We start from the raw sequence: 21,003 nt of genomic DNA, 5'->3' as shown, positions 1-21,003 counted from the left end.
CTCAGCCCACGCCGTGCTCGTGCTTTGTTGGCCCTGCCTGGCTCACGGCCACGCTGCTGCAGGGTGAGCGCGTTTATTGGGGGTGTCGGGCACCGTCCTGCTCCGCAGCCCCATCCCCATCCCCCTCCAGCTGCCGGAGCTCCTCGCCGTGCTGGAAGACGGCGGTGATGAACTGGGTGAAGACGCGGTCCATGAAGGTGCCGTGGCGGGGGAAGAGGCCCTCCAGGAAGCCGATGTGGCCGCCGTGGGCCGTCACCAGCAGCGCCACGTGGGGCAGGCGCCAGGCGGCCTCCACCGGGATGGCTGCGAGGTGCCGGCGGGCGGGGGTCAGCCGCTGCCACCCCCCAACGGGGCCAGCTCCAGCCCCCCCCCCCCAGCCCCGCTCACCGTGCAGGGGGCAGAAGGGGTCGTCGGAGGCGTTGAGGCAGAGCAGGGGCACGCGGACGCGGTGCAGCTGGCGCGCGGGGCTGGCAGCCTGGTAGTACTCGCGGCAGCTGCTGTAGCCGAAGGCAGGCGCCGTGTAGCGCTCATCAAACTCCCGGATGGTGCGAGCCTGCAGGGGGGCACATCGGGCGCTCAGCCCCAGGCATGAGTGCGGACTGCTCCGAGAGCAGCCCTGCACCGGGCTGGGGGGTTCTGGAGGGCAAAAAGCTCAGCACGAGCCAGCAGCACGCCTGCAGCACAGAAAGCTGACTGCGTCCTGGGCTGTGCCAACAGAATGGCCAGGGGGCAGGGAGGGGGCTGTCCCCGCTGCTCTGCCCCCGGGAGCCCCCACTTGGAGCACTGCGTCCAGGTCCGGGGCTCCCAGCACTAGAGGAGGTTGAGCTTTTAGAACAGGTCCAGAGGAGGGGCACAGAGATGATCAGAGGGCTGGGGCACCTCTCCTGTGGGCTGAGAGAGCTGGGGGCGTTCAGCCTGGAGGAGAGAAGGCTCCGGGGAGACCTCGCTGCAGCTTTTTGGTGCTTAAACGGGGCTTAGAAAGAAAGATGGAGAGCAGCTTTTTGCTTGGGAGGATAATCATAGGACAAGAGGGAATGGTTTTGAAGCACAAGGCAGGAGATTTAGGTTAGAGGTTAAGAGGAAATGCTTTAGAAGGTGGGGAGGCCCTGGCACAGAAGAAGCTGTGGCTGCCCCATCCCTGGAGGTGTTTGAGACCAGGCTGGGTGAGGCCCCGGGCACCCTGATCTGGTGGGGGGCATCCTGCCCATGACAGGGGGCTGGGACTGGGGGGGCTTTGAGGTCCCTTCCAACCCAAGCCGTCCCATGGCCGGGTGGCACTTGGGCCCCGGGGGTGGGCTCCACCTGCAGGATGTGCTCCACGTCCACCTTGTCCCCAATCACCGCCCGGTGCCTGCAACGAGCCTGGGTCAGTGCCAGGGGTGCCGCTGGTGCCCCCGGTCCCGGCGTGAAGCCCCGTGTAGCCCCCAGCCCCACCTCTGGATGAGCTGGCAGAGGCTGGCGGCCAGGCGGCGGTTGAAGAGCAGGGCGTTGAGCGGCTGCTCCAGCGACGCCGTCGTCTCCAGGGGGTCCCAGCAGGGGGACGCGGCCATGGCCGCCACCAGCCCTGCCTCACGGCCCCTCCGAGCCAGGTAGTTCAGGAGCTGCATCCTGCGCCAGCACCGGGGTCAGGGGGGGTCGCGGCCGCCTCCATCACCCTGGGGTGCCCGCCCCGTCCCCTACCCGCCCAGGGAGACGCCGGCAGCCAGCAGCGGGGCGTGCGGGTACCGGCCCCTGATGTGGGCGATGGCCGTCTCCAGGTCCTCCGTGTTGCTGGCGCAGAAGGTCCGGGGGGTCTGGGTGGGGGGAGCACAGCCGGGTTTTGGCCCCGCAGCGCCCCGGCCCTGCAGATGGGGGGCTTGGGGAGGGTCTCACCAGCAGCTCCTCGCCCCGGCAGCCCCGGTTGTTGAGCACGACGGCCCTGGGGGAGAGTGGCCGTCACGGGGGGGGGGCGGCAGGGCAGTGGGGCAGCTCCCCCCCCCCGGCACTCACCTGTACCCAGCACGGGTGGCCCCGCGCACCATGTGCAGCACGTAGCTGGCCTGGCTGCTCCCCGCCAGCCCCGGCAGCAGCAGCACCGTGGGGCAGGCGGCGGGCAGGGCGCTGCCATCGGCCCAGTCCAGGATCAGCTGCCCGCCGTCGGGTGTGCGGAGGGACTCGCTGCGGGGTGGCTGTGTCAGGCACGGCTCGGACCAGTACAGACCAGTACAGCCCAGTATGTCCCGGTATGTCCCAGTATGTCCCAGTACAGCCCAGTACAGCCCAGTACAGCCTGGTATGTCCTGGTACGGCCCGGCACAGCCCAGTACAGCCCAGTATGTCCCAGTACAGCCCGGCAGAGCCCGGTACAGCCCGGTATGTCCCAGTACAGCCCGGTACGTCCCGGTACAGCCCGGCCAGGCCCCGCCGCAGGCTCACCTGCGGTAGCAGACGGCCGGGCAGGACTGCAGCAGGGCGCGGAGCACGGTCTGCAGGCGGCCCTCGGGGCACCAGGCCGTGGGGCGGAACGGGGCCCGCAGCGCCGGGCAGTGCTGCTGCAGGAACGCCACGAACCGCGGGCCGCCCGCCAGAACGGGGCGCTGCGGGGGGGGTCGGGGGGGTAAGGGGGGGGTCAGGGAGGGGTCGGGGGGGGTCAGGGGGAGGTCAAGGGGGGGTCAGAGGGGGTCAGGGGGGGGTCAGGGGGGTCCCGCCGCCGCCGCCCCCTCCCCGCCCGGCCCCGCGCCCACCTTCGGCGCCCCCGCCCAGCAGAGCCCGAGCAGCGCCGCGGCGGCGGCCGCCAACAGCAGCGGGGGGAGGGCGGCGGCACCGGGCGGCTCCTCCGGGCACATCGCGAACGGGCCGAGCCCAGGCCCCGCCCACCGCCACGGCCCCGCCCACTCGCCCCCGCCCCTACCCGCCTTGGCCCCGCCCCGGGCCGGGCGTGTGCAGCGCCGGCGGCCATCTTTGTGCCGGGCACGCGGGAGGACAGCGGTTAACCCCTGCGCTGCCGGCGCGGGAGGCACCCGGCGGGGCGGGGCGGCCACGTGGCCCCGGGCGGGGCGCGCTCCTCGAGCGGCCCCGGGAGGCTGAGCCCGGGGCTGGGGGCGCGGCACGGGGCGGTGGGGGGCTGCGGGGTGTGCACGGGGTGTGCCCGGTGCCGTGCGGGTGCCGCCGTCCCGCTGTGTCCCGGGCACACGATGGGGACCCCGCGGGCGGCCCCGCTGCTGCCGCTGCTGCTGCTGCTCCCCGCAGCCTGCGCGGCCCCCAGGGACGGGGGGCACAGGTACGGGGGGGGGGCTGCGGGGGGGCACGGCCGGGCTGTGGTGTGGGTGAGATGCGGGGGGTGTGGGGGGGGTGGGGGCACAGGGACACAGCTCGGGGCTGCGGTGTGGGTGTGTGGGGCCCTGCTGCTGCCCCCACCCAGCGGCACAGGTGACCCGGTGATGGACCCCCCCCCCCCCATTGCCCCCCCCCAGGTCAGAGGCTCCCCCAGCCACGAGGCCCGATCCTGGTCCTGACCCGCTGAGCCCGGAGCCCCCCGCGCTGCAGTGAGTGCCTGGGGGTGGGGGGTGGGGGGGGACACCCACCGGGGGGGCTGCGGGGCGCAGGCAGTGCCTGGCTGGCCGCGGGGCAGGGGAGTCCTGGGGCAGGGGCAGTGCACGCACCCCCAGCCCCGATGCCCCCAGGCTGCTGCGGAGCGCGGTGAGGAGCCTGGGGCAGCCGGAGCAGGGCGCAGAGGACATGACACGGGAGCAGGGTAAGGACAAGCAGCATCCGTGGGGCCGGGGTGCCCCGGGGGGCTGGGACAACACGTCCCCAGCCCCACAGAGCCCGGCCCCAATGCGCTCCGCACCCCACAGCCCTGCTGTACCTCTTTGCCCTGTATGACCACGACCGGAGCGGGCGCCTGGATGGGCTGGAGCTGCTGCAGCTGCTGGGAGCGGTGCTGGCACAGGGGGGCACGGGGCAGCCCAGCCCTGAGGCGGTAGGTCCGGGGGGGGTTGCACCCCAGGGGGAGTTGGGGGAGCGGGACAGGCTCTCACCCTGTCCCCATCCCCGCAGGTGGCTGTGCTGGTGGACCGTGCCCTGGAGAGGCAGGACCGCAGTGGGGACGGGCTGCTGGACCCCCCCGAGCTGCTGCTGCCTGCCTGGGAAAAGGGACCCCCAGGGGAGCCGCTGGTGGGAGCAGGGGTTGGCCAGGAGGGGATGGTGGGGGGACACATGGAGGGGCCCGGGGGAAGAGTGGAGACACCCACAGTGGCTGAGGAGATGCCTGCAGTGGATGCGGGGGCAAGCAGCCCAGAGCCTGGCCCAGCAGAGGGGCAGGGGCTGCCAGACAGCGCAGCCCACCCAGAGGGGCAGGGAGACCCTGGGGCTGGAGCCCCCCAGGGTGAAGTGATGGAGGGGGAGGGAGCCCCCGAGAATGGAGCCCCCGAGAATGGAGCCCCCACAGATGAAGTCCCCAGGGCAGAGGCAGCCCCTGCTTGGGAGGACCCTGGAGAGATGTAGGTGGTGGGGGGCTCCAGGTGGGGCTGTGACCCTGGTGCTGTCATGGGTCCCTGCCCCGTGCTGGCCCCACAGGCTGTGGGGTGCAGAGCCCCAGCTGAGCAATGGTTTGGGTGCCTACTTGGGTCCCCCGCATGCCTTGGGCAGGGCCAGCTGCAGCAGGTCCTGGGGGGCCGTGATGCGTGTTTTCTCCTGTACCACTGGGACGAGGAATACAGCAGCTGCCCCCCACGCTGTGCTCCCTGCGGCGACGCTGGTGGGGTGGGGGCATGGGGCTCCCCAGGGCCTGGCACCAGACACAGCGGTGGGGTATCCAGGAACTTTATTGGGAGCGGGGTGAGGGGGGCCAGGCTGCGGGGTGGGGGGCAGCGGCAGCCGCAGGTGGGGCTCAGACGATGCCGTCGTAGCCCTGGATCCCGCACTTCTTGCCCGCGATGCGGCAGCCGAAATTGAGCGCGTCCTGAAGGCTCTGCCCTGGGGACGGGGGGAGGTGAGGGGAGGGGGGATGCAGGGGGGCGAGGGGGGATGCAGGGGGACGCAGCCCCCCCGCTCTGCGGGGCCGTGCCCACCTCCTGAGAGCGCGAAGATGACGGCAGCGTTGAAGGTGTCCCCAGCCCCCAGCGTGTCCACCAGGGTCTCTGGGGGGCAGGCGTCCGCGTGCAGCAGCTCCCCGCCGGGCCCCATGGCGTCGGCCCCCTCCTCGGCCCAGGCGCAGATCAGCGTGGCCCTGCGGGGAGGGGGCGCCGGGTGGGACCCCCGGACCCCCAGAGCTGGTCCCCACCCCACACCTGCTCCTGTCCCCATGTCCCACCACCAGCCTGTGCCCCCTGCCCCGTCCCGTGCCCCCCCCCTGCAACCTGCCCCCCCCAACACCCCCAGCCCCCCATCGCAGCCCCTTACCCTGGCTGCACGCGGCCGCGCAGCCCCCGCAGCGCCTCCGGAGCCGAGCGGTACCCGAAGTGCTTGGCCAGGTCCTTGCTGATGAACACCTGCGGGGGGGTCAGCGCCCGGCCCCGGGCACGGCCCCCCCCCACCACGGCCCCCCCGTGCCCCGGGGTGACCCCGACCCCGCGGGGCAGCTCCAGGCCCCGCCCCCAGCCCCCACCCAGGCTCCTGGCCCCGCCCCCCCGCTGACCACGCCCCAGATCCCTGGCCCCGCCCCATAGCCCCGCCCCCAGCCCCAGCGGACCAATCAGGGGCGGGGCGGGGCGGGCCGTACCACGTCGCCGTGTGCCAGCAGGGGGAGCAGCTCCTCCCGCGGCTTCTCCACCTCCACCGAGGTGCGGATGCGGCGTGCGGGCGGCAGGGCCCGGTTGTGCTCCTCCACGCGCTGCATCATGCGCAGCTGCTCCGCCGCGTTGCGGGCCTGTGGGTGCAACGGGCACGTGACTGCCCGGTCACGCCCCCCCACAATGGCCCCGCCCCCTGACAATGGCCCCGCCCCCTGTCTGTGGCCCCGCCCCCCTCCGGCCCGGCCCCGCCCCCCGGTCCCGCCGCACCTCCCAGTGGATCCAGCGGAACCGCTCCAGGTCGACGCGCTCGAAGTCGCGGGCGGTGACATCGGGCAGGTTCCTGCGGGACCGGCCGTGAGGCGGGGCCGGGCACGGCGGGCCCCCCGCGGACGAAGGGCAGCCCCGCGCCTCGACTCTGCCCCGGGCAGAGGTCCCCCCGGGTGAATGATTAACGGCACCGCCGTGCCCCGGGGCGACCCGGGGGGCAGCGCGGGGCCGTGCCGCCGTCCTGCGGCGTGAGACGCGGCCGGGTGCTGTGCTGCCGCCAATCACGGCGGTGTGGGGGGGGGGTGATTGAGGGCTGTGGAGCCCGGGGACGATTGGCAGCGATTGTGTGTGCGGAATCACGGGGAATCACCCGGTCGGGCTGCCCTGGCGGCTGTGCGGGGCGCGACACCCTTACGTGTCGTAGAGCACAATGGTCCGGGAGCCGCTGGCGGCGTTGACGACGCAGCAGGCGCATGGCACGTCCCCGCGGGGCTGCCAGGCCACGTGCGTCACGTCCACACCCCGGCGCTGGAAGTCGGCCACGATGAAACTTGGGGGACAGAGAGCAGGGTCAGGGCGGCCACGCACCCGCTGGCGTGCAGGATGGTGCGGGTGCCCCGGCTGGCGCTGGCGATGACGACGGAGGTGGGCGTGCGGCCGCCGGGCTGCAGCACCGCGTGGCGCACGTCCACGCCGTGGCGCCGCAGGTCTGCCAGGACGAAGCTGCCGGGGCGAGACACGGGGGCCGCTGCAGCGTCACGGCGGCCCCGGGACCCCCCCCCCCCCGACCCCGTCCCCGCAGCCACTTACTCGGCAGCGTGCCCGGGGGCCAGCGAGCCCATGAAGGCGCAGGGGGCTCCCAGCAGCGCCAGCACCGTGCACGAGTTGGAGGCGTTCCCGCCCCGCTGCCACCGCTGCGACAGGCACCTGCAACGGCACGGCACGGCCCGGCTCAGCACGGCGCGGCTCCGGCACGGCCCGGCCCGGCACAGCCGGTGCAGTCCCCGCCGTACCTGGTGTCGGTGTCCTCGGCCGGGTAGGCCTCCACCACGCTGATGATGTCGAGGCACACGAGCCCCACGCACAGGATCCGCTTCTCCGCCGCGGGGTCCCGCAGCGCCCCCCCCTGCCCCCGCCGCCCCCGCTGCCATCGCTGCCGCCGGGCTCCGCGCTGCGCCCCGCTCCGGGACGGCTCCGGCAAAGCCCCGCCCCCCGCCCCGCCCCCCGCCCCGCCCCGCCAATCAGAGCCCAGCCCTCCAGAGAGGGGCGTGGTCTATGGGAGGGCGGGGTCACTCGGGCCACGCCCCCAGGCCACGCCCCCGAGGGTGCCCGTGCCGGGAGCGCGCGGGAAGCTCCCTCCCTCCCCCTCCCCCTCCCCCCCCCCCCCAGCGGGTGCGCGGGCACGCGCCGCTCGCGTGCCGGGCGGGCTCACCTCGTGCACGTGCACACCTCGCGCCGTGCACAACTGGCACCGGCACCTGCACGGCCCCGGGGCGCGGGGGGCACGGGGTGCGTGCGGGGTGGGTGCACATTGGGTGCAGGCTGGGTGCAGGCTGGGTGCATCGTGGGTGCAAGCTGGGCGCATGGTGGGCGCACGCCAGGTGCACATCAGCTGCATGTCAGGTGCAGGTTGTTGCTGCAGGCTGGGTGCACGGTGGTGCAGGGTGCCACAGGCTGGGTGCAGGCTGGCTGCATGCCAGGTGCCCGGTGGGTTTGGGCCAGGTGCTGCATGCAGGGCGCAGCTCGGCACGTGCCTCGGGGAGCGCCGCGGGCAGGTTAATGTGTCACGGGGCTGGGTGCAGCGGCCTCGCAGGTAGGGGCGGGCGCAGCAGGGTGCGTGGCACAGGTAGGGGCCGTGCGCGTGGCGGGGCACGGGGCCAGCCCCGGTCAGTGGCCACGTCCCGGGGCCGGGTGTGCATGTGGGAGCAGTGGCCATGTGTGGTGGTGGGGGTGGGGGTGGAGGGGGGCGCTGAGCCCTGTCCCAGCCCCGTCCTGGTGCTGCAACCTTTGCTCGGGCAGGGCGTGCCGGGCGCAGCACCGTGTGGCTGCGGGGCCTGGCCAGGGTGCACGGGCTGTGGGTGGGGGTCCGGGCATGGTGGGGGTGCTGTGGGCACCACTTGTGCCAGGCGTCCGCAGCCACATCGCACCCAGCTGTGTTGGGTTGTCTCCACCTGGGCCGTGCGGTGTGCGGCCCTGCCCCGTGCTGAGGGAGCCTCTTCCTTCTCCCCGTGGTCCTGGGCAGCCCCATGCCAACGCTGTGTCCCCCCCCCCCCCAGGCACGGCAGCGGTGCGGGATGGAGCGGCAGCTGCGGGAGCTGCGGCTGCAGGAGGAGCGCGACTTCCTGCAGCGCGTGGCGAGGGGCGCGGGCGATGCCAGGGCACTGCCGGACACGGAGCCACCCCTGGGCCGGCCGCACCGGCGGGGCACCGCCATCGTCCCCGAGCCCCTCGCCAGCGACGCCCTGCTCCCAGTGCCCAGTAGTGCCCTGTCACAGAGGTACCTCAGGAGGGGCAGAGGGGGTGCCTGAGGGCCGGGGCTGCCCCACCGCTGTCCCCGTGTCCCCCTGTCCCCAGGGACCTCAGCCTGATCGCGGAGGCCATGGGACGCAGCGACTTCCTGCGGCGCCTGGGCGAGGGCTGCCCCGAGGCGCTGGCCCAGAGCTTCGTCCCCGTTCAGCACGGCCCCGGGGACACGGTGCTGGCCGAGGGCGACGAGGGCGATGCCATGTACATCGTGGCAGGTGGGAGCGGGCACGGGGCGCGGGCTGGGGTGTGCACGTGCCCGTTGGGGTGTGCACGCATGGGGGCACGCATCTGGAGGTGCTGCACCTGCCCTGGGCACCAGTGCCCTGTGCATGCACACGTGGGGCTGTGCTGCCCCTGAGGGGCCACACGTGCCCGTGCACACCAGCTGCGCGTGCACTCAATGCTGGGGCCGTGACACATGTGTGAGGCTGCCTGTGTGCGTGCACATGCCCACGCGTGTGTTGGTGCACGTGCGAGGCCGCCTGCCCTGTGCCACCTCCCTGCAGAGGGGCAGCTGAGCGTGACGCAGCGGGGCCGGCAGCTCCGCACGCTGGGGCCGGGTGATGTCTTCGGGGAGCTGGCCATCCTGTACCACTGCAAGCGCACCGCCACCGTGCAGGGTAAGGGCCGAGCCCCCCGTTCTGTCCCCCCCACCCCCCATCCCCAGTCCCCCCCTGACCCCCGTTGTGCCCCAGCGCTCAGCTCCGTGCGCCTCTGGGCCATCGACCGGCAGCGGTACCGCGCCATCACCACCAGCAGCGCCAAGCAGCGGCGGGCCAAGGTCCTGGACTCCCTGCGAACGTGAGTGGGGCGCGTGCCCCCTGCCCCTCCGTGGTACCCCCAGCCCCACGGCCAGCCCTGAGCCTCGAGGTGCCGTCCCCTCTCATCACCCCTGGCAGAGCCACTGCACAGCCCTGGCCTTGTCACCGTCACCAGGCCCATCCCCACCCCGTCTGATCCCCGTCCCATCTCCATTCCCACCCCAGCCCAGTCCCAGTCCACATCCCCAGCCTCGTCCCCAGCCTTGTCACCGTCCCTGTTCCTGTCATCATCCTCACACAGCCCCAGCCCTGTCCTGCCTGTGGCTGTGCTGGGCTCTGGAGCTCGGGGAGGATGCAGGGTGCGGGATGCAGGGCGCAGGGCGCAGGCAGGGCTGCAGCGGCCCCGGACCCAGCCTCCTCTCTTTGCAGGGTGCACTGGCTGCAGGACCTGTCCCACAGCCACCTCTCCAAGCTGCTCGACGCCATGGAGGAGGTGCGTGCACGGGGGGGGGGGCTGTGGGACGGGGTCCCCTGCCCAGTGCAGCCCCGAGCACCCCGTCTGTGCCCGCAGTGCTCCTTCGCACCCGGCCACGTCATCATCCGCGAGGGGGACGAGGGGGAGAGCTTCTACATCATCCTGAAGGGGCAGGTGGGTGCAGTGCCGTGGGGCAGGGCCGTGCCCCCCATCCCGCTCAGCCTGGCCCCACGTCCCCTCGCAGGTGCGGGTGAGCCGGCGGGTGGACGGGCAGGAGAAGCTGCTGCGTGTGCTGGGTGCTGGCGAGCACTTCGGGGAGCTCTCGCTGCTGGAGTAGGTGCCCTGGGGCTGCGGGCGGCTCGTCTGCGCCCTGTGCGTGTGCCCGCACAGCTGCTCGTGTGCACATGGAGCTCGCACATACTCCTCAATGTACGCCCCTCTCCTCCTCCATGACCACCGGTCTCTGTGCAGGAACATCCGCCGGACAGCATCGTGCCAGGCGCAGGGACACGTCACCTGCATCACGGTGGCCAAGGAGTGGGTGTCCCCGTGTCCTGCAGCCCGTCCCCGTGGGGACACGGCCGGGGCCTGCCCGCCCCACTGACACCTCCTCTGCCCCACAGGGACTTCCTGGAGATCATCCCCTTCTGCCCCAGGCACGACTCAGACGCGTGAGTGTCCGTGGCCCTGCGGGGTCCCCACGTGGGTGCTGGCTGGGTGGGTGCTGGGCGCCCGGCAGGGACGGCGGCGGTGACGTGGCGCCAGCAGCGGGTCCTGGACTCTGCCCCGGGAGCACCGCCAGGCCCAGGCACCGTCCTGCTCCTGCCGAGCCCCGTGGCACGGCCCCGGCGCGTGCTCACCATGGCACCACGTGTGGCCCCATGGGAGGTGTCCAGAGTCCCAGCCCCCCAGGCTGGCTGAGGCTGGGGGCACCCCTGGGTGTCCCTGTTTCCCCCACACACAGCGGGGCCACCCCAGCAGGGTGCCCACCCCCACAGCCAGGCAGCTTTGGGCGATCTGCCAGGGGGTGGGGAGGGTCCCCCCATGGACCCCCCACAGCCCTGTCCTGGCCTCATGCACGGCCCCGGGTCCCTGTGGGGTCCTGCTGTGCCGTGCCCGTCCCAGACAGGCTGTGGGGCTGCGGGCTGCGGGCTGAGCCGGGGCTGCTTCTCCCTGCAGAAACGCGGCTGCGACAGAGGTGCCGGCCCCAGCGGACCCCAGGCGGTCAGTGTGGGACAGGGATGGGGGTTGGCACAGGGATGGGGGTGTCTGTGGGAACGGGGACAGGGCTGGGCATGGCACTGGGACAGGGACAGGGACGGGCAGCCGCTGGTGCTGGCGCTGCAGGGCCGTGGTTCCCCCCACAGGGGCTGGGGGTCCCCGAGCCTGCGGCAGCCGTCCCCGGCGGTGCGGCTGGAGGACCTGGTGGCCGTGCGCTACGAGGAGGGGCAGAAGCAGGGGCAGCGCGTCGTGCTGGGCACCGGCGGCTTCGGCAGGGTCGAGCTGGTGAGAGCCACACCTGGCCTGCAGGCACCCCCTGCTGACCCCATCCCCGTCCCGGTACCCACGGCCACCCCTGTCCCACAGGTGCGGTGCCGCGAGCGGCTCTTCGCACTGAAGCGGATCCGCAAGGACTGGGTGGTGCGCACGCAGCAGCAGGAGCACGTGCGCACGGAGCGCCGGGTGCTGGCCCAGAGCCGCTGCCCCTTCATCGTGGGGTGAGTGGGACCAGCAGTGTGGGGCCGGGCTCAGCACCACGCCGAGGCCCCGCTGACCCTTGCTGCCCGCAGGTTTTTTGGCACCTTCCGGGACAGGCAGCACGTCTACCTGCTGCTGGAGTTCTGCCAGGGCGGCGAGCTGTGGACCAAGCTGCGCGAGGTGTACGGGGCCGGGGGGCACGGGCTTGGGGTGGGCAGGGATGTGCCGTGCAGTGCCGTGCTGTGCCGTGCTGTGCTGCGCTGTGCTGTGCTGGCTCGTGTGGTGCCGTGCCGTGCTGTGCCATGAAGCACTGCATTGTGCCATGCTGTGCCATGCCGTGCCTTGCCGTGCCGTGCCGTGCCGTGCCGCACTGCGCTGTGCCGAGCACAGAACCCTGCCCTGCAGGCGCTACTTCGAGGAGCCGCTGGCCATGTTCTGCTCCGCCTGCGTGGTGGAGGGCCTGGAGTACCTGCACAGCCACGGCATCGTCTACCGCGACCTGAAGCCCGAGAACCTGATGCTGGACAAGCAGGGCTACGTCAAGCTGGTACCGGGGGGGATGGGGGTGTCGGCACGGTGCCCGGTGCCGTGGGGGGGGCAGCAGGGAGGGCGCTGGGGGTCCCTGCGGGTGTGGGGCCGGCTGAGAGCTCCTGCACCGCAGGTGGACTTCGGCTTCGCCAAGGAGCTGGAGCGCGGGGAGAAAACCTACTCCTTCTGCGGGACGCCCGAGTACCTGGCGCCCGAGATGCTGCGCCACGAGGGCCACGACTTCGCGGTCGACTTCTGGATGCTGGGCATCCTCATCTTCGAGATGCTGGTGGGCAGGTGAGCACGCCCCGGGGCTGAGCCCACCCCCCCCCCCGTGGCCAGGCCTGACGCCCCCATGCCCTGCAGGCCCCCCTTCCACAGCGCTGACCCCCAGAAGATTTACAGCCGCATCCTGGACGGCGTCCTCTCCTTCCCCGCTTTCCTCAGCGAGGCCGCCTGCTCCCTCGTTGCAAAGCTCTGCAGGTCTGTGTGGGGGTCCCGGGGGGGGGGCAGCCCTGTGGGTGGGGGTGCCCTGGGGAGCCCCAACCTGCGCCCCCTGCTCCATCCCCGGCCCTTTTGCAGGCGCCGTCCGGGGCAGCGCCTGGGGAACACGGCCACCGGCATCCGCGGCATCAAGAAGCACAGGTGAGGGGGGTGCGGGTGGGGGGTGGGGGGTGCGTGCTTCCCCCTGGCCCCTCCTGCAGCATCCCCCCCCCCCCAGGTGGTTTGGGACCCTCAAGTGGAAGAAGCTCGCCCTGCAGCAGCTGGAGGCGCCCACCCTGTGGCTCATCAAGCAGGTGGGGCCGGGCCTTGGGGTGGGGGGCGCGGGGCGGGGGGAGGAGGGCCCAGCACTGACCCCCGCCCCCCCCAGGGCCCTCCCTACACCAACTTCAAGCGGTTCTCGGTCGATCGGACGCCGGCAATGGACGAGCTCTCGGGGTGGGATGAGGATTTCTGATGGCAGCCGGACCCCCGGCCTGGGCACCCCCCACGCCCCCGCTGCGGCGCTGCCGGGACCAGGGCAGTGCCCGGGGGCTGACCCCGGCCCACGGGGGGCAATAAAGCGCGTGGGGGGCAGGAAGGAGGCGGGAGCCATGGGTACAAAACCCGGTGCCGCATCTTTATTGAGGGGGGGGGCGCGGGGCGGCGTGGGGGGGGCAGGGCAGGGGGTGAGGGACGCGTGGCGGCGGGGGAGCGAGGGTGGGGGGGTGCTGATAAATAACGGGGAGTGGGGGGGGGGGGGGCCCCGCGTGGGTGCAGGGGGACGTGGGGGGGTCCAGGAGCCATGGGGCGGCGAGGGGTGGGTGTGAGGGGGGGCGACTAGGGGCCATCGGCGTCGTAGAGCAGGGCGCCGCTGAAGACGGTGAGGGGCTCGTCGGGGGCGTGTGCCAGGCGCCCGGCCACCAGGTCGACGCAGAGCGTCTCCCCCGCCTCCAGCGGCAGGATGAGGCTGAAGACCCCCAGCGAGCCGGGGCTGGGCTGGTGCTCGGCCACGGGCTGGTTCTCCAGCCCCTCGGGCTGGTACCCGGCCGAGTCCAGGCGCGCGATGCCCTGGTTGGAGCGGGACAGCACCGCCTCCAGCTTCTCGCCCTTGTGCCCCGTCAGCACCACGCTCACCAGGTAGCGGCCGCTCAGGGGAGCCGTGAAGGTGCCTGCAGCAGCGGTGTCAGCGCACGGCGACCCCCAGCCCCCGCAGTGCCCCCAGCAGGAGCTCAGCCCCCCCCCCCACCCCCCGTGGCCACCACCGTGTCCCCAAGGCACCCCGCCGTACCCCACGCTCCCCGCAGCCCCTGGGTTGCCCAGCTTCACCCCAAAGCCATCGCTGTGCCCCTGAGGACACCCCCACCCTTCTTGCACCCCAGGCCCATGTTTCACCCATGCAGCCCCCCCACCACCACTCCACAGCCCCCATCCCCCCCCATCCCCCCCCATGGCCAGGCGCGGGGCCGGCACTCACCCGTCTCGGGGTCGTAGGCGCCGCCGTCGTTGAGCAGGACCTGGTCGAAGGGGACGGTGCCCGGCTCCGTGCGCTGCGTGCTCAGGGCGGCCGAGAAGGCGATGTGGGGCACAGAGCCCGGCTCCCCCACAGCACCTGGGGACGGTGTCAGGACGGTGCCCCCATGGCACCCCCAGGCCCCTGAACCCCCACCCCCAGCTGCACCCGTGCCCAATGTCCCCAGCCCCTCCACCTCCATCACCAACTCCCCCTCCCCACTGTGCCCCCCTGCCCTGCACCCCCCCACCCCGCAGCCCCCTCATCCCAGCCCCTCGTACCCCCCCACACCCCAGCCCTACCTCTTTCTCCTTGCAGACCTGAAAGGGAAGGGACAGGACGGTGCTGTGGGGTGGGGTGGGGTGGGCAGGCGGCACGAGCCAGCACCGGGCAGGCACGGCCCCACTGCTGGAGGCTGCCGGGGCACGGGGGCTGCTCCTTACCTGGGGGGCCCACGGGGCCTTGTTCTCCGTCCTTGCCAGGAGGCCCAGAGGGGCCAGGGGGGCCCGTCTTCCCCATGGGGCCTTCAGGTCCGGGGGGCCCAGGAGGGCCTGAGGGAAGGTGGGGGGAGTTAGAGCCCCGTCCCTCACCCCACAGCCCAACACCCCCGTGACTTGAGGCCCCCATGTCCCCATGCACCAAGCCTCATGCCCCCACCACTTGGGTCCCCACGTCCGCCATGCATCCCAGCCCCAGAGCCTGCAGCCGGGGGTCCTGCACCCCCTCACCCCCATACCCCACACCCCCAACGCTGAAAGCCCTGGGACGTGGTGTCCCCACACCCTCACACCTCATGGCACTGCGATTGTCCCCGTGCTCTGTCTTCAGACATTGCCCCTTGTTCCCCCATCCCCACCTCCTGCAGCCCCCACCCTCTGTACACTCGTGCCCCATTCCCACACGCCCTTTGGCCCCTCCCCGTGTCCCCTTCTCCCCCTGATAGTGCCCCATTCTCCCCAACCCCATGCCCCCTTCTCCCCCTCCCCCTGCCCTCTCTCCCCATCCCCCTGCCCTCTCTCCCCGTCCCTGCTCCCCAGTCGCCGCGCACCGGTCAGGTCCCTGCTGGTGAGGTTGAGCATCTCGGCGCGGTGCTGCTGGAAGCTGGCGTTGAGGGCGCTGAGGCGCGCCGGGAGCTGCATCGCCTTGTCCAGCAGGGCGCTGTGGGTTCGGGCTGTGCCGTTCAGCTCCCGCAGGGCGTTCCACAGCCCCGCCACGTGCCGGCCCAGCCCCTCGCGGACGCCACGCAGCCCCCCCGACACGACCTCCAGCTGCTCGCAGACGCCCTCCAGCTTGGCCACCCTGGGCTCCAGGCCGGCCGGGCAGCCCGCGGGGCCCGCGCGCACCAGGTCCCGCACCAGCCCCTCCAGCCGCTCCTCGCTCTCGGCTGCGCGCTCGGCGACCTCCGCCTGCACCCGGTCGAGCTCTGCGGCCAGGCGATCCTTCACAGCACCCAGCTCACGCAGGCTGGCGTCGTGCTGGTCCACGGCGTCCTGCAGGTCCTGCACCGTGGTGTTGAGCAAGCCGAAGTAGAGCAGCGCCTCCGACAGCTCGCCCTGCAGCGTCTGCAGCTCCCAGGGCGTCGTTCCTCCGAAGACGCTGAACCCCTCCAGCGGCTCCTCCTCCTCGGCTGCTGTGGGGTCGGGTGCGGGCGGGCTGCAGGCGTTGGTGCAGGCGCCCACCTCCTCCCGCAGCCGCTCCAGCTCCTCCCGCAGCGGGGAGCAGGGCTGGGCGCAGGCACCGGTGGCGCTCAGCCCCCGCAGCTCGGCCTCCAGCTGCCCCAGCCGGGCGCCCGTCCGGTTGTGGAGCTGCTCCAGGTCCCTGCGGGTGTCCTCCAGCGTCTGCCCACCGGAGCTCCCCCCTGCCTCCAGCTGCCCCAGCCGCCCCACCAGCCGCTCCAGCGTCTCGCCCTGCTCCCCCACCAGCTCCCGCAGCGCCTGCAGCGAGCTGCCCGGCCCGGCCCCGCCGGCCCCCAGCTGCCGAAGGCCGGAGCTGAGGGTGCGGAGCTGCGCCTCGTTGTCCTCCACGCGCCGCTCCAGCTGGCTGAGCGCGGAGCCGTCCCGGCCATCGGCAGTGGGCTCCAGGCAGGGCCGCCCGCAGCGTGCCAGGACCCCCTCCAGCTCGGCCAGGCGGGCGCCGCGCTGCGCCCCGCTCTCCGCCAGCCCCTCCAGCGCCCGGCTCAGGTTGGCCATGTGGCCCCGCAGCCCCTCGGTGTCAGGGGGCCCGGGGCCGGCCCGCGTGGCGTTCAGCCGCCCCTCCAGCTCTGACAGCCGCCGGGCCAGCACCGGCCCCGGCCCCGGCCCAAGCACCGCGCCGCGCAACCCCTCCAGCCCGTCCATCCGCCGCTCCAGCTCGGCCACGCGCCGGCGCAGCTCATCGGGCGGTGCGGCGGGGGCCAGGCGGGTGCTCAGGCTGCTGACGTGCCGCTGCACAGTCTCCACCGCCTCCCGGTTGCGCTGGTCCACCGAGCCCACCAGCTTCTCCAGCGCCCTCATGCGCTCCCGGTCCTCCGCCTGCTGCCGCCGCAGCCCCTCGGTGCCGGCCAGGCAGGCGCCGCAGGAATCCTGCACCCGCTGCTCCAGCTCGCGCAGCAGCGCGGCCCCCGCCAGGCCCCCCTCCGGGGCCGGGCTCCCCCCGAAGCCATCCCGCTCCCGCTCCAGCTCCTGGCTGCGGATGCGGTTGTCCAGGCGCTCCAGGTGCTGCTGGATGTGGCTGAGCGTCTCCCGCACGTCGGGGGGCGCGGCGTCGGCGGGTTGGTGCTTGCCATTTGGGCTGCCCTCAGCCACCTTTCGCAGGTCCTGCAGCAGCTTCTCCTGGCCCTCCTGCACCGAGGCCTGCAGCTCCTCCAGCTGCTTGCTCAGCCGCCGCACCTTCTCCTCCAGCTGCTGCACCTTCTCCGCCTCCCCACCGCCAGCGGGCTCCGGGCTCCGCGGGGCAGTGCTGCCCCGGCCCCCCCCGGCGCTGCCTTCCCCCCCCAGGCCGCTGAGCGTGTTGCCGAAGCCGGAGAGCGTGGGGCGGCCGGGCCGGGGCCGTGGACGGGTGGTGGTGAGGGAGGGCCCCGCTGCCGGCCCCTCGGAGCAGTCCTCCCCCGAGTAGCCCTGGCAGCAGCGCCACTCCAGGTCCGACACCGTCTTGTGGGCCACCTTGTAGCGGGGCCGCAGGAAGCTGCGGTACCTGCGGGCAGAGGGGACGCTGCTGATGGGGAGGGGGGGTCCTGGTCCCCGCCGCCCCTCCTCCCCCCCAGCCTCCGCGCCGGTCCCTGCCCACAGGCGCTGCAGGAAGAGGCTCGGGGAGGAAAACCAAACACAGGCTGCGGGCTGGCCCAGGCGGCGCGACCGCACCAGGCTCTTGCACAACCGGGCTGGCCGTGGCCACGCTCGCTGCCCTCTGGGGGCGGCCCCTGCGCATCCTGCCGGCCCCCCAGGACGGGGCTGGCACCGCCACGGCACCCAGCGCCCTGCTCTGTGGCTGCCCCAGTGCCGGACACAGGCCCTGGGCAGAGCCCCCTGGTCCCCAAACCGACCCCCAGGCGGCGTGGGGGTCACTGGCCCCGATGCTGAGGGGCAGTTGGCCGGGGGGGGGCAGCGGCGCCGCTGTAAAAGCCGTGTCGGGGCAGGTCAGGCGCCGGCCACGAGCCGCTGAGACCGCGGCTCTTGCAGAAAAGTAAACACGTCCCGGGGAGGGTAAACAGCGGCGCTGCTGGGGGCCCCGGGCGCTGCCCCCCGGCTCCCGGTCCCACGCCCCCGCCCTGCCCGGCCCCACTCACGTCAGGACGCGGGGGCACTGCAGCTGCCCCCAGCCGCAGGGCTGGTAGTCGGGCTTGACGAAGCTCTCGACGCCGTCCTCCACCACACAGCTCACGCTGCGCGTCACCACGTAGGCGCACCAGTTCCTGCGGAGAAGGCGTCAGGGCCCCGCACCGGAGCCCCCGGCACACCCCGGGTGTCCCCCCCATGGACCAGGCACCACCATGGGAACCCCCCCCACAGGTGCCTGCCCTGCCGGTCCCACCGGTAGCAGCCGTCACGGCCCAGTGCTGTGGGGTTAATGGGCCGGATCCTGCCCCGCCACAGCCCCTTCACCTCTGCCCAACCCCACAGCCCCGAGCGCTTTGAGGGGCCCTTTCAGGAGCCACGGAAGGGGCCGGTGGCACCGCGGGGAGTGACCGCAGCCCTCACGGGGCCACCCGCACCCAGCGAGCTCTGTGGGGACAGGGATGGGGACGGGGACAGGGACCCTGCTCGTGGGTGCAAGGGGCGGCCAGGGGAGCGCATGCGTCCTGCGAGGCACTGCATGCTGCGGGGACGGGGGGGCTCTGACCCCATGCTGCTGCCCTGCGGAGCCAGGCTGGTCTGTGCCCCCCAGCCACCCCCTGGCTGTCACTGATGTGCCCCCAAGCCTGGAGTTCAGGAGCTGGGGACGAAGCCCTGGCGCCCGGCCAGACCTGATGGCGAGATCCTGCCTGGGGGGCACGCTTCTCCCAGGGTGTGGGGCGGGGCCCCCAGCCGGCCCCACGGGGGCTGCAGCCCCCAGAACACGCTGCGGGGCCCCCCGGCTCCATACGGGGTGTGGTGGCCAGGCTGCGGGGCGGGACCCCAGCCCCCCAGCCCACCCCAGGGAGCGGGACCCCAGCCCGGCCCCACGCAGTGCGGACGCCCCAGCCCAGCCTTATATGGTCCGAGCCCAGAGCAGCCCCACACAGCGCGGCCCCCCCGGGCAGCCCCCCACGGCGCGGACCCTCGGCAGCCCCGGCCCCGTGCTGTGCGGTGCTGTGCTGTGGGGAGCTGTGGGGAGCTGTGGGGAGCTGTGCGGTGCTGTGGAGCTGAGCAGTGCGGGGGCCCCGCAGAGCCGCGGCCGGTTCCCGTCAGCCCGGCTGGTTCCCCTCAGTCCCCGGCTCGATTCCAGCTCCTCCCCGGGGGCCGCCGGGAATTCCTGCGCTGACGGCCCCCCCTCTTCCCCCTTCCCTTCCCTTCTCTTCCCTTCCCGGCCCCCCCGCTCTCCCCCCGTGCCCAATCATCCCTGGCTGATGGTGCCCGCGGGGCCCTGGCTCCCACTGCCCATCCTGGGGCTGCATCGGGGCACATCCACGTCCTGGGGACAGGCTGGGAGCCCTCCCGAAACCACGGGGCATGGGGATGGGTCCCCGTGTCCCCCCGTCCATGGGGACTGCCTGCCGTGACCCTCGAAGCAGAGGCAGCAGCCCCGAAGCACAGAGATGGGTTCTACATCCCCCAAACCACGGGCACAGGGCGCTGTGCCCCAGCCCCTGGGGACACCCTGCTACGTCCCCAAAACCACGGGCAGGAGCCCAGCCAAGCCCAGGCTGTGCCACGGCGCTCTGTGAGCCGGTGATGCCCAGCCCAGGTGCGCCCTTCCTGGGCAGCCCCACGCCGGCAGCCGGGTCCCGCGTGGAGCAGGGTCCCACCAGCCCCTGCCCCGGGGCGCTGGGGCTGCCGCGGGGCTGCGGTGGGGCTGGGGGGACACGTCCCATGCTGCACCCCGCACGGCCACGCTGTGGCTGCGGCCAGGGGGTGACCCCCAGCTCCGGTGCGGGACCGGCCCCGCAGCCCCAGCCCCGACCCGGGGGCAGGCACGAGCCGAGCCCCCGCCGCCCCCTCCGCAGGGCACGGCACGGGCAGGGGCTGTCGGGGCCCCTCACCCGCCCCCCCGGCACGGGGACCCCGCGGCGGGGCACGCGGCTCGGGTGCGCGCACGGAATCCCCGGCACCGGCACCCGGCGCGCACGGCCGGGCCCCCGCCCGCCCCCGCCCCCGCTCCCCCCCGCCCGTCGGGCCGCAGCCCCCGCCCCGCGCCCCCCTCCCGGCGCCCCCCCGGCTCATCCCCGTTATCCCCGAGCGTGCCCTGGGCCGGGGCAGCCCCGCGGTGCCGGGGAGCATCCTTCCCGCACGGCCCCGTCGACGCCCCCCCCGTCGGGTCCCGTGCTGGACGTGCCGCCGTCCTGCCGCTCCCCGGCCCCCCCCGAGGGCTGCGGGGCGGGGGCCGCGCCCCGGGGGCTCCCTCCCCGTCCCGCCCGGCGGTCCCGGCTCCTACCTGTGCCGGCTGGCGGCCCGGGCACCGCCGTGCGCCGCGGCGGGGCCCTGCGGGGCCGTGGCCTGGGCCGGGCTGAGCGGGGCGGCCCCCCCGGTGTAGAGGCTGTACCTGGGGGGGAAGTTGGCGGCCAGGGCCTGCGCGGCCAGGAGGCACGGCCAGAGCCAGGGGGCCATGCTGGGCGGGCGGGGGGCGCGGCGGGGGGGGGGGGCGCACGGCGCGGCTCAGGAGCGCATGGCGCGTCCCGTCGCGGCTCCGTCCCTCCCGGCTCTGCGGCTCGGCTCGGCGCGGCTCTGCCCTCCCCTCCCCTCGGCCAGCCCCTCGCCGCCAGAGCCGCCCCGGCGCTGCCGCCCGACGGGGTCCCCGGGGCCCCCCGCTTCCTGCCCGCCTCGGCCTCCGCCGGGCACCGCCGCGCGCCGCCGGCCCCCGCGCCTGCCCCCCGCCCCCCGCCGCCGCCCGCACATCTGCTTCTCGTTAGGCTGGGACACGGGGACGGGGAAGGAGGGGACGGGGAGAGCCGGAGAGGCCGGGCAGGGGGCCAGGGCTGCAGGCAGCCGGCGGGGCCGGGGCTCCCGCACCGCCCCGCACCGCCCCGCACCGCCCCGCCGGCCCCCGGTGGCCGCGCTGCCCGCCGGGGGCTGTGCCCGCTCCCCACGGGGGTCGCGGCGGCGGCGCGGGGCCCGGCCGGGGGCTCCCGCGGGGGGCTCCCCGCAGCCCCGGGACGCGGCCCCCCCGGGGGCAGGCTGCCGGCACCGCGCCCTGCCCGCTGCCACGTCCCCGGGGCAGCGCCCGGACCCGGTGCCCCCCCCGCGGCCCGGCCCCACGGGGCCCCGCGGGGCTCCCCACGGGCACGGCCCCACGGGCACACGGAGGGGACCCGGAGGGGACCCCGCGGGGCCGCCCCCGCTGAGGTCACGGCCCTGGCCCCCGGCCCGCGCTGACACCGCGGCTTCCCCGGCCGGGCGGTGACGTCACGGCCCCGGCCGCTGCAAGCGG

General features: G+C 74.2%; 5 protein-coding genes across 7 annotated transcripts in view; 2 read left to right on the top strand and 3 right to left on the bottom strand.

Moving 5' to 3' along the window:
• The window catches only part of CGREF1 (cell growth regulator with EF-hand domain 1), a 34,069-nt gene extending 29,356 nt beyond the window's left edge, over nt 1-4,713 (top strand). The window contains exons 2-6 of one of the 2 annotated variants that reach the window (XM_068679164.1): nt 3,120-3,259; nt 3,453-3,524; nt 3,663-3,733; nt 3,837-3,961; nt 4,039-4,713. In XM_068679164.1, coding sequence (XP_068535265.1) covers nt 3,174-3,259; nt 3,453-3,524; nt 3,663-3,733; nt 3,837-3,961; nt 4,039-4,485 — 801 coding nt within the window. In that variant the 5' untranslated portion in view covers nt 3,120-3,173 and the 3' untranslated portion in view covers nt 4,486-4,713. Of the gene's footprint in view, nt 1-3,009; nt 3,260-3,452; nt 3,525-3,662; nt 3,734-3,836; nt 3,962-4,038 lie in introns of those variants that run through there. The other variant, XM_068679163.1, reaches the window with a different exon arrangement.
• On the bottom strand, nt 18-2,953 carry ABHD1 (abhydrolase domain containing 1). Its single transcript, XM_068679169.1, is given in 10 exon segments — nt 18-303; nt 388-553; nt 1,303-1,351; nt 1,435-1,608; nt 1,681-1,793; nt 1,873-1,918; nt 1,990-2,157; nt 2,416-2,596; nt 2,732-2,830; nt 2,833-2,953. Coding segments are annotated over 10 exon segments (1,332 nt in total). The 5' UTR covers nt 2,939-2,953; the 3' UTR covers nt 18-73.
• Nucleotides 4,714-4,787: 74 nt separating the features above from the next.
• KHK (ketohexokinase) lies at nt 4,788-7,130 on the bottom strand. The gene is made up of 8 exons (XM_068679167.1): nt 6,995-7,130; nt 6,792-6,908; nt 6,397-6,531; nt 5,982-6,054; nt 5,702-5,848; nt 5,383-5,471; nt 5,052-5,209; nt 4,788-4,956 (listed from the first exon to the last, which is right to left on the bottom strand). Exons 2-8 carry the CDS (start codon nt 6,821-6,823, stop codon nt 4,871-4,873), a joined length of 720 nt encoding a protein of 239 aa, XP_068535268.1. The 5' UTR covers nt 6,824-6,908; nt 6,995-7,130; the 3' UTR covers nt 4,788-4,870.
• Nucleotides 7,131-7,646: 516 nt separating this feature from the next.
• LOC137855046 (cGMP-dependent protein kinase 1-like) lies at nt 7,647-13,075 on the top strand. Of its 2 annotated transcripts, none has more exons than XM_068679155.1 (20): nt 7,647-7,827; nt 8,258-8,478; nt 8,556-8,722; nt 9,014-9,127; nt 9,203-9,308; nt 9,698-9,761; nt 9,840-9,917; nt 9,988-10,076; nt 10,215-10,280; nt 10,367-10,414; nt 10,923-10,967; nt 11,111-11,249; nt 11,331-11,461; nt 11,534-11,623; nt 11,847-11,988; nt 12,103-12,266; nt 12,336-12,452; nt 12,552-12,614; nt 12,691-12,766; nt 12,841-13,075. In XM_068679155.1, exons 2-20 carry the CDS (start codon nt 8,276-8,278, stop codon nt 12,925-12,927), a joined length of 1,989 nt encoding a protein of 662 aa, XP_068535256.1. In that variant the 5' UTR covers nt 7,647-7,827; nt 8,258-8,275; the 3' UTR covers nt 12,928-13,075. The 2 variants fall into 2 exon arrangements, with proteins under 2 accessions (XP_068535256.1, XP_068535257.1); XM_068679156.1 differs by having other exon boundaries at nt 7,659-7,794.
• Nucleotides 13,069-20,458, bottom strand: EMILIN1 (elastin microfibril interfacer 1). The gene is made up of 7 exons (XM_068679154.1): nt 20,011-20,458; nt 17,726-17,851; nt 15,011-17,133; nt 14,406-14,513; nt 14,265-14,282; nt 13,927-14,061; nt 13,069-13,621 (listed from the first exon to the last, which is right to left on the bottom strand). Exons 1-7 carry the CDS (start codon nt 20,181-20,183, stop codon nt 13,290-13,292), a joined length of 3,015 nt encoding a protein of 1,004 aa, XP_068535255.1. The 5' UTR covers nt 20,184-20,458; the 3' UTR covers nt 13,069-13,289.
• Nucleotides 20,459-21,003: the final 545 nt, after the last annotated feature.

The sequence above is a fragment of the Anas acuta genome, chromosome 3 (genome assembly GCF_963932015.1).
Source record: "Anas acuta chromosome 3, bAnaAcu1.1, whole genome shotgun sequence".
In the NCBI taxonomy this organism is placed as follows: Eukaryota; Metazoa; Chordata; class Aves; order Anseriformes; family Anatidae; genus Anas; species Anas acuta.
This window is presented reverse-complemented; position numbering and strand designations above follow the sequence as displayed.

Coding starts and splice junctions, on each gene's coding strand:
- KHK (XM_068679167.1), bottom strand. CDS start 6,823: ATGGGCTCGCTGGCCCCCGGGCACGCTGCCGA. Junction 6,532..6,791: donor GCCCCCGGGCACGCTGCCGA/GTAAGTGGCTGC, acceptor CTGTCCCCCAAG/TTTCATCGTGGCCGACTTCC. Junction 6,055..6,396: donor ACCATTGTGCTCTACGACAC/GTAAGGGTGTCG, acceptor CCGGTCCCGCAG/GAACCTGCCCGATGTCACCG.
- LOC137855046 (XM_068679155.1), top strand. CDS start 8,276: ATGGAGCGGCAGCTGCGGGAGCTGCGGCTGCAGGAGGAGCGCGACTTC. Junction 9,762..9,839: donor TGCTCGACGCCATGGAGGAG/GTGCGTGCACGG, acceptor CTGTGCCCGCAG/TGCTCCTTCGCACCCGGCCA. Junction 12,267..12,335: donor TTCGAGATGCTGGTGGGCAG/GTGAGCACGCCC, acceptor CATGCCCTGCAG/GCCCCCCTTCCACAGCGCTG.
- EMILIN1 (XM_068679154.1), bottom strand. CDS start 20,183: ATGGCCCCCTGGCTCTGGCCGTGCCTCCTGGCCGCGCAGGCCCTGGCC. Junction 17,134..17,725: donor CAGTGCCCCCGCGTCCTGAC/GTGAGTGGGGCC, acceptor CTCTGCCCGCAG/GTACCGCAGCTTCCTGCGGC. Junction 13,622..13,926: donor CGCCTACGACCCCGAGACGG/GTGAGTGCCGGC, acceptor CCGCTGCTGCAG/GCACCTTCACGGCTCCCCTG.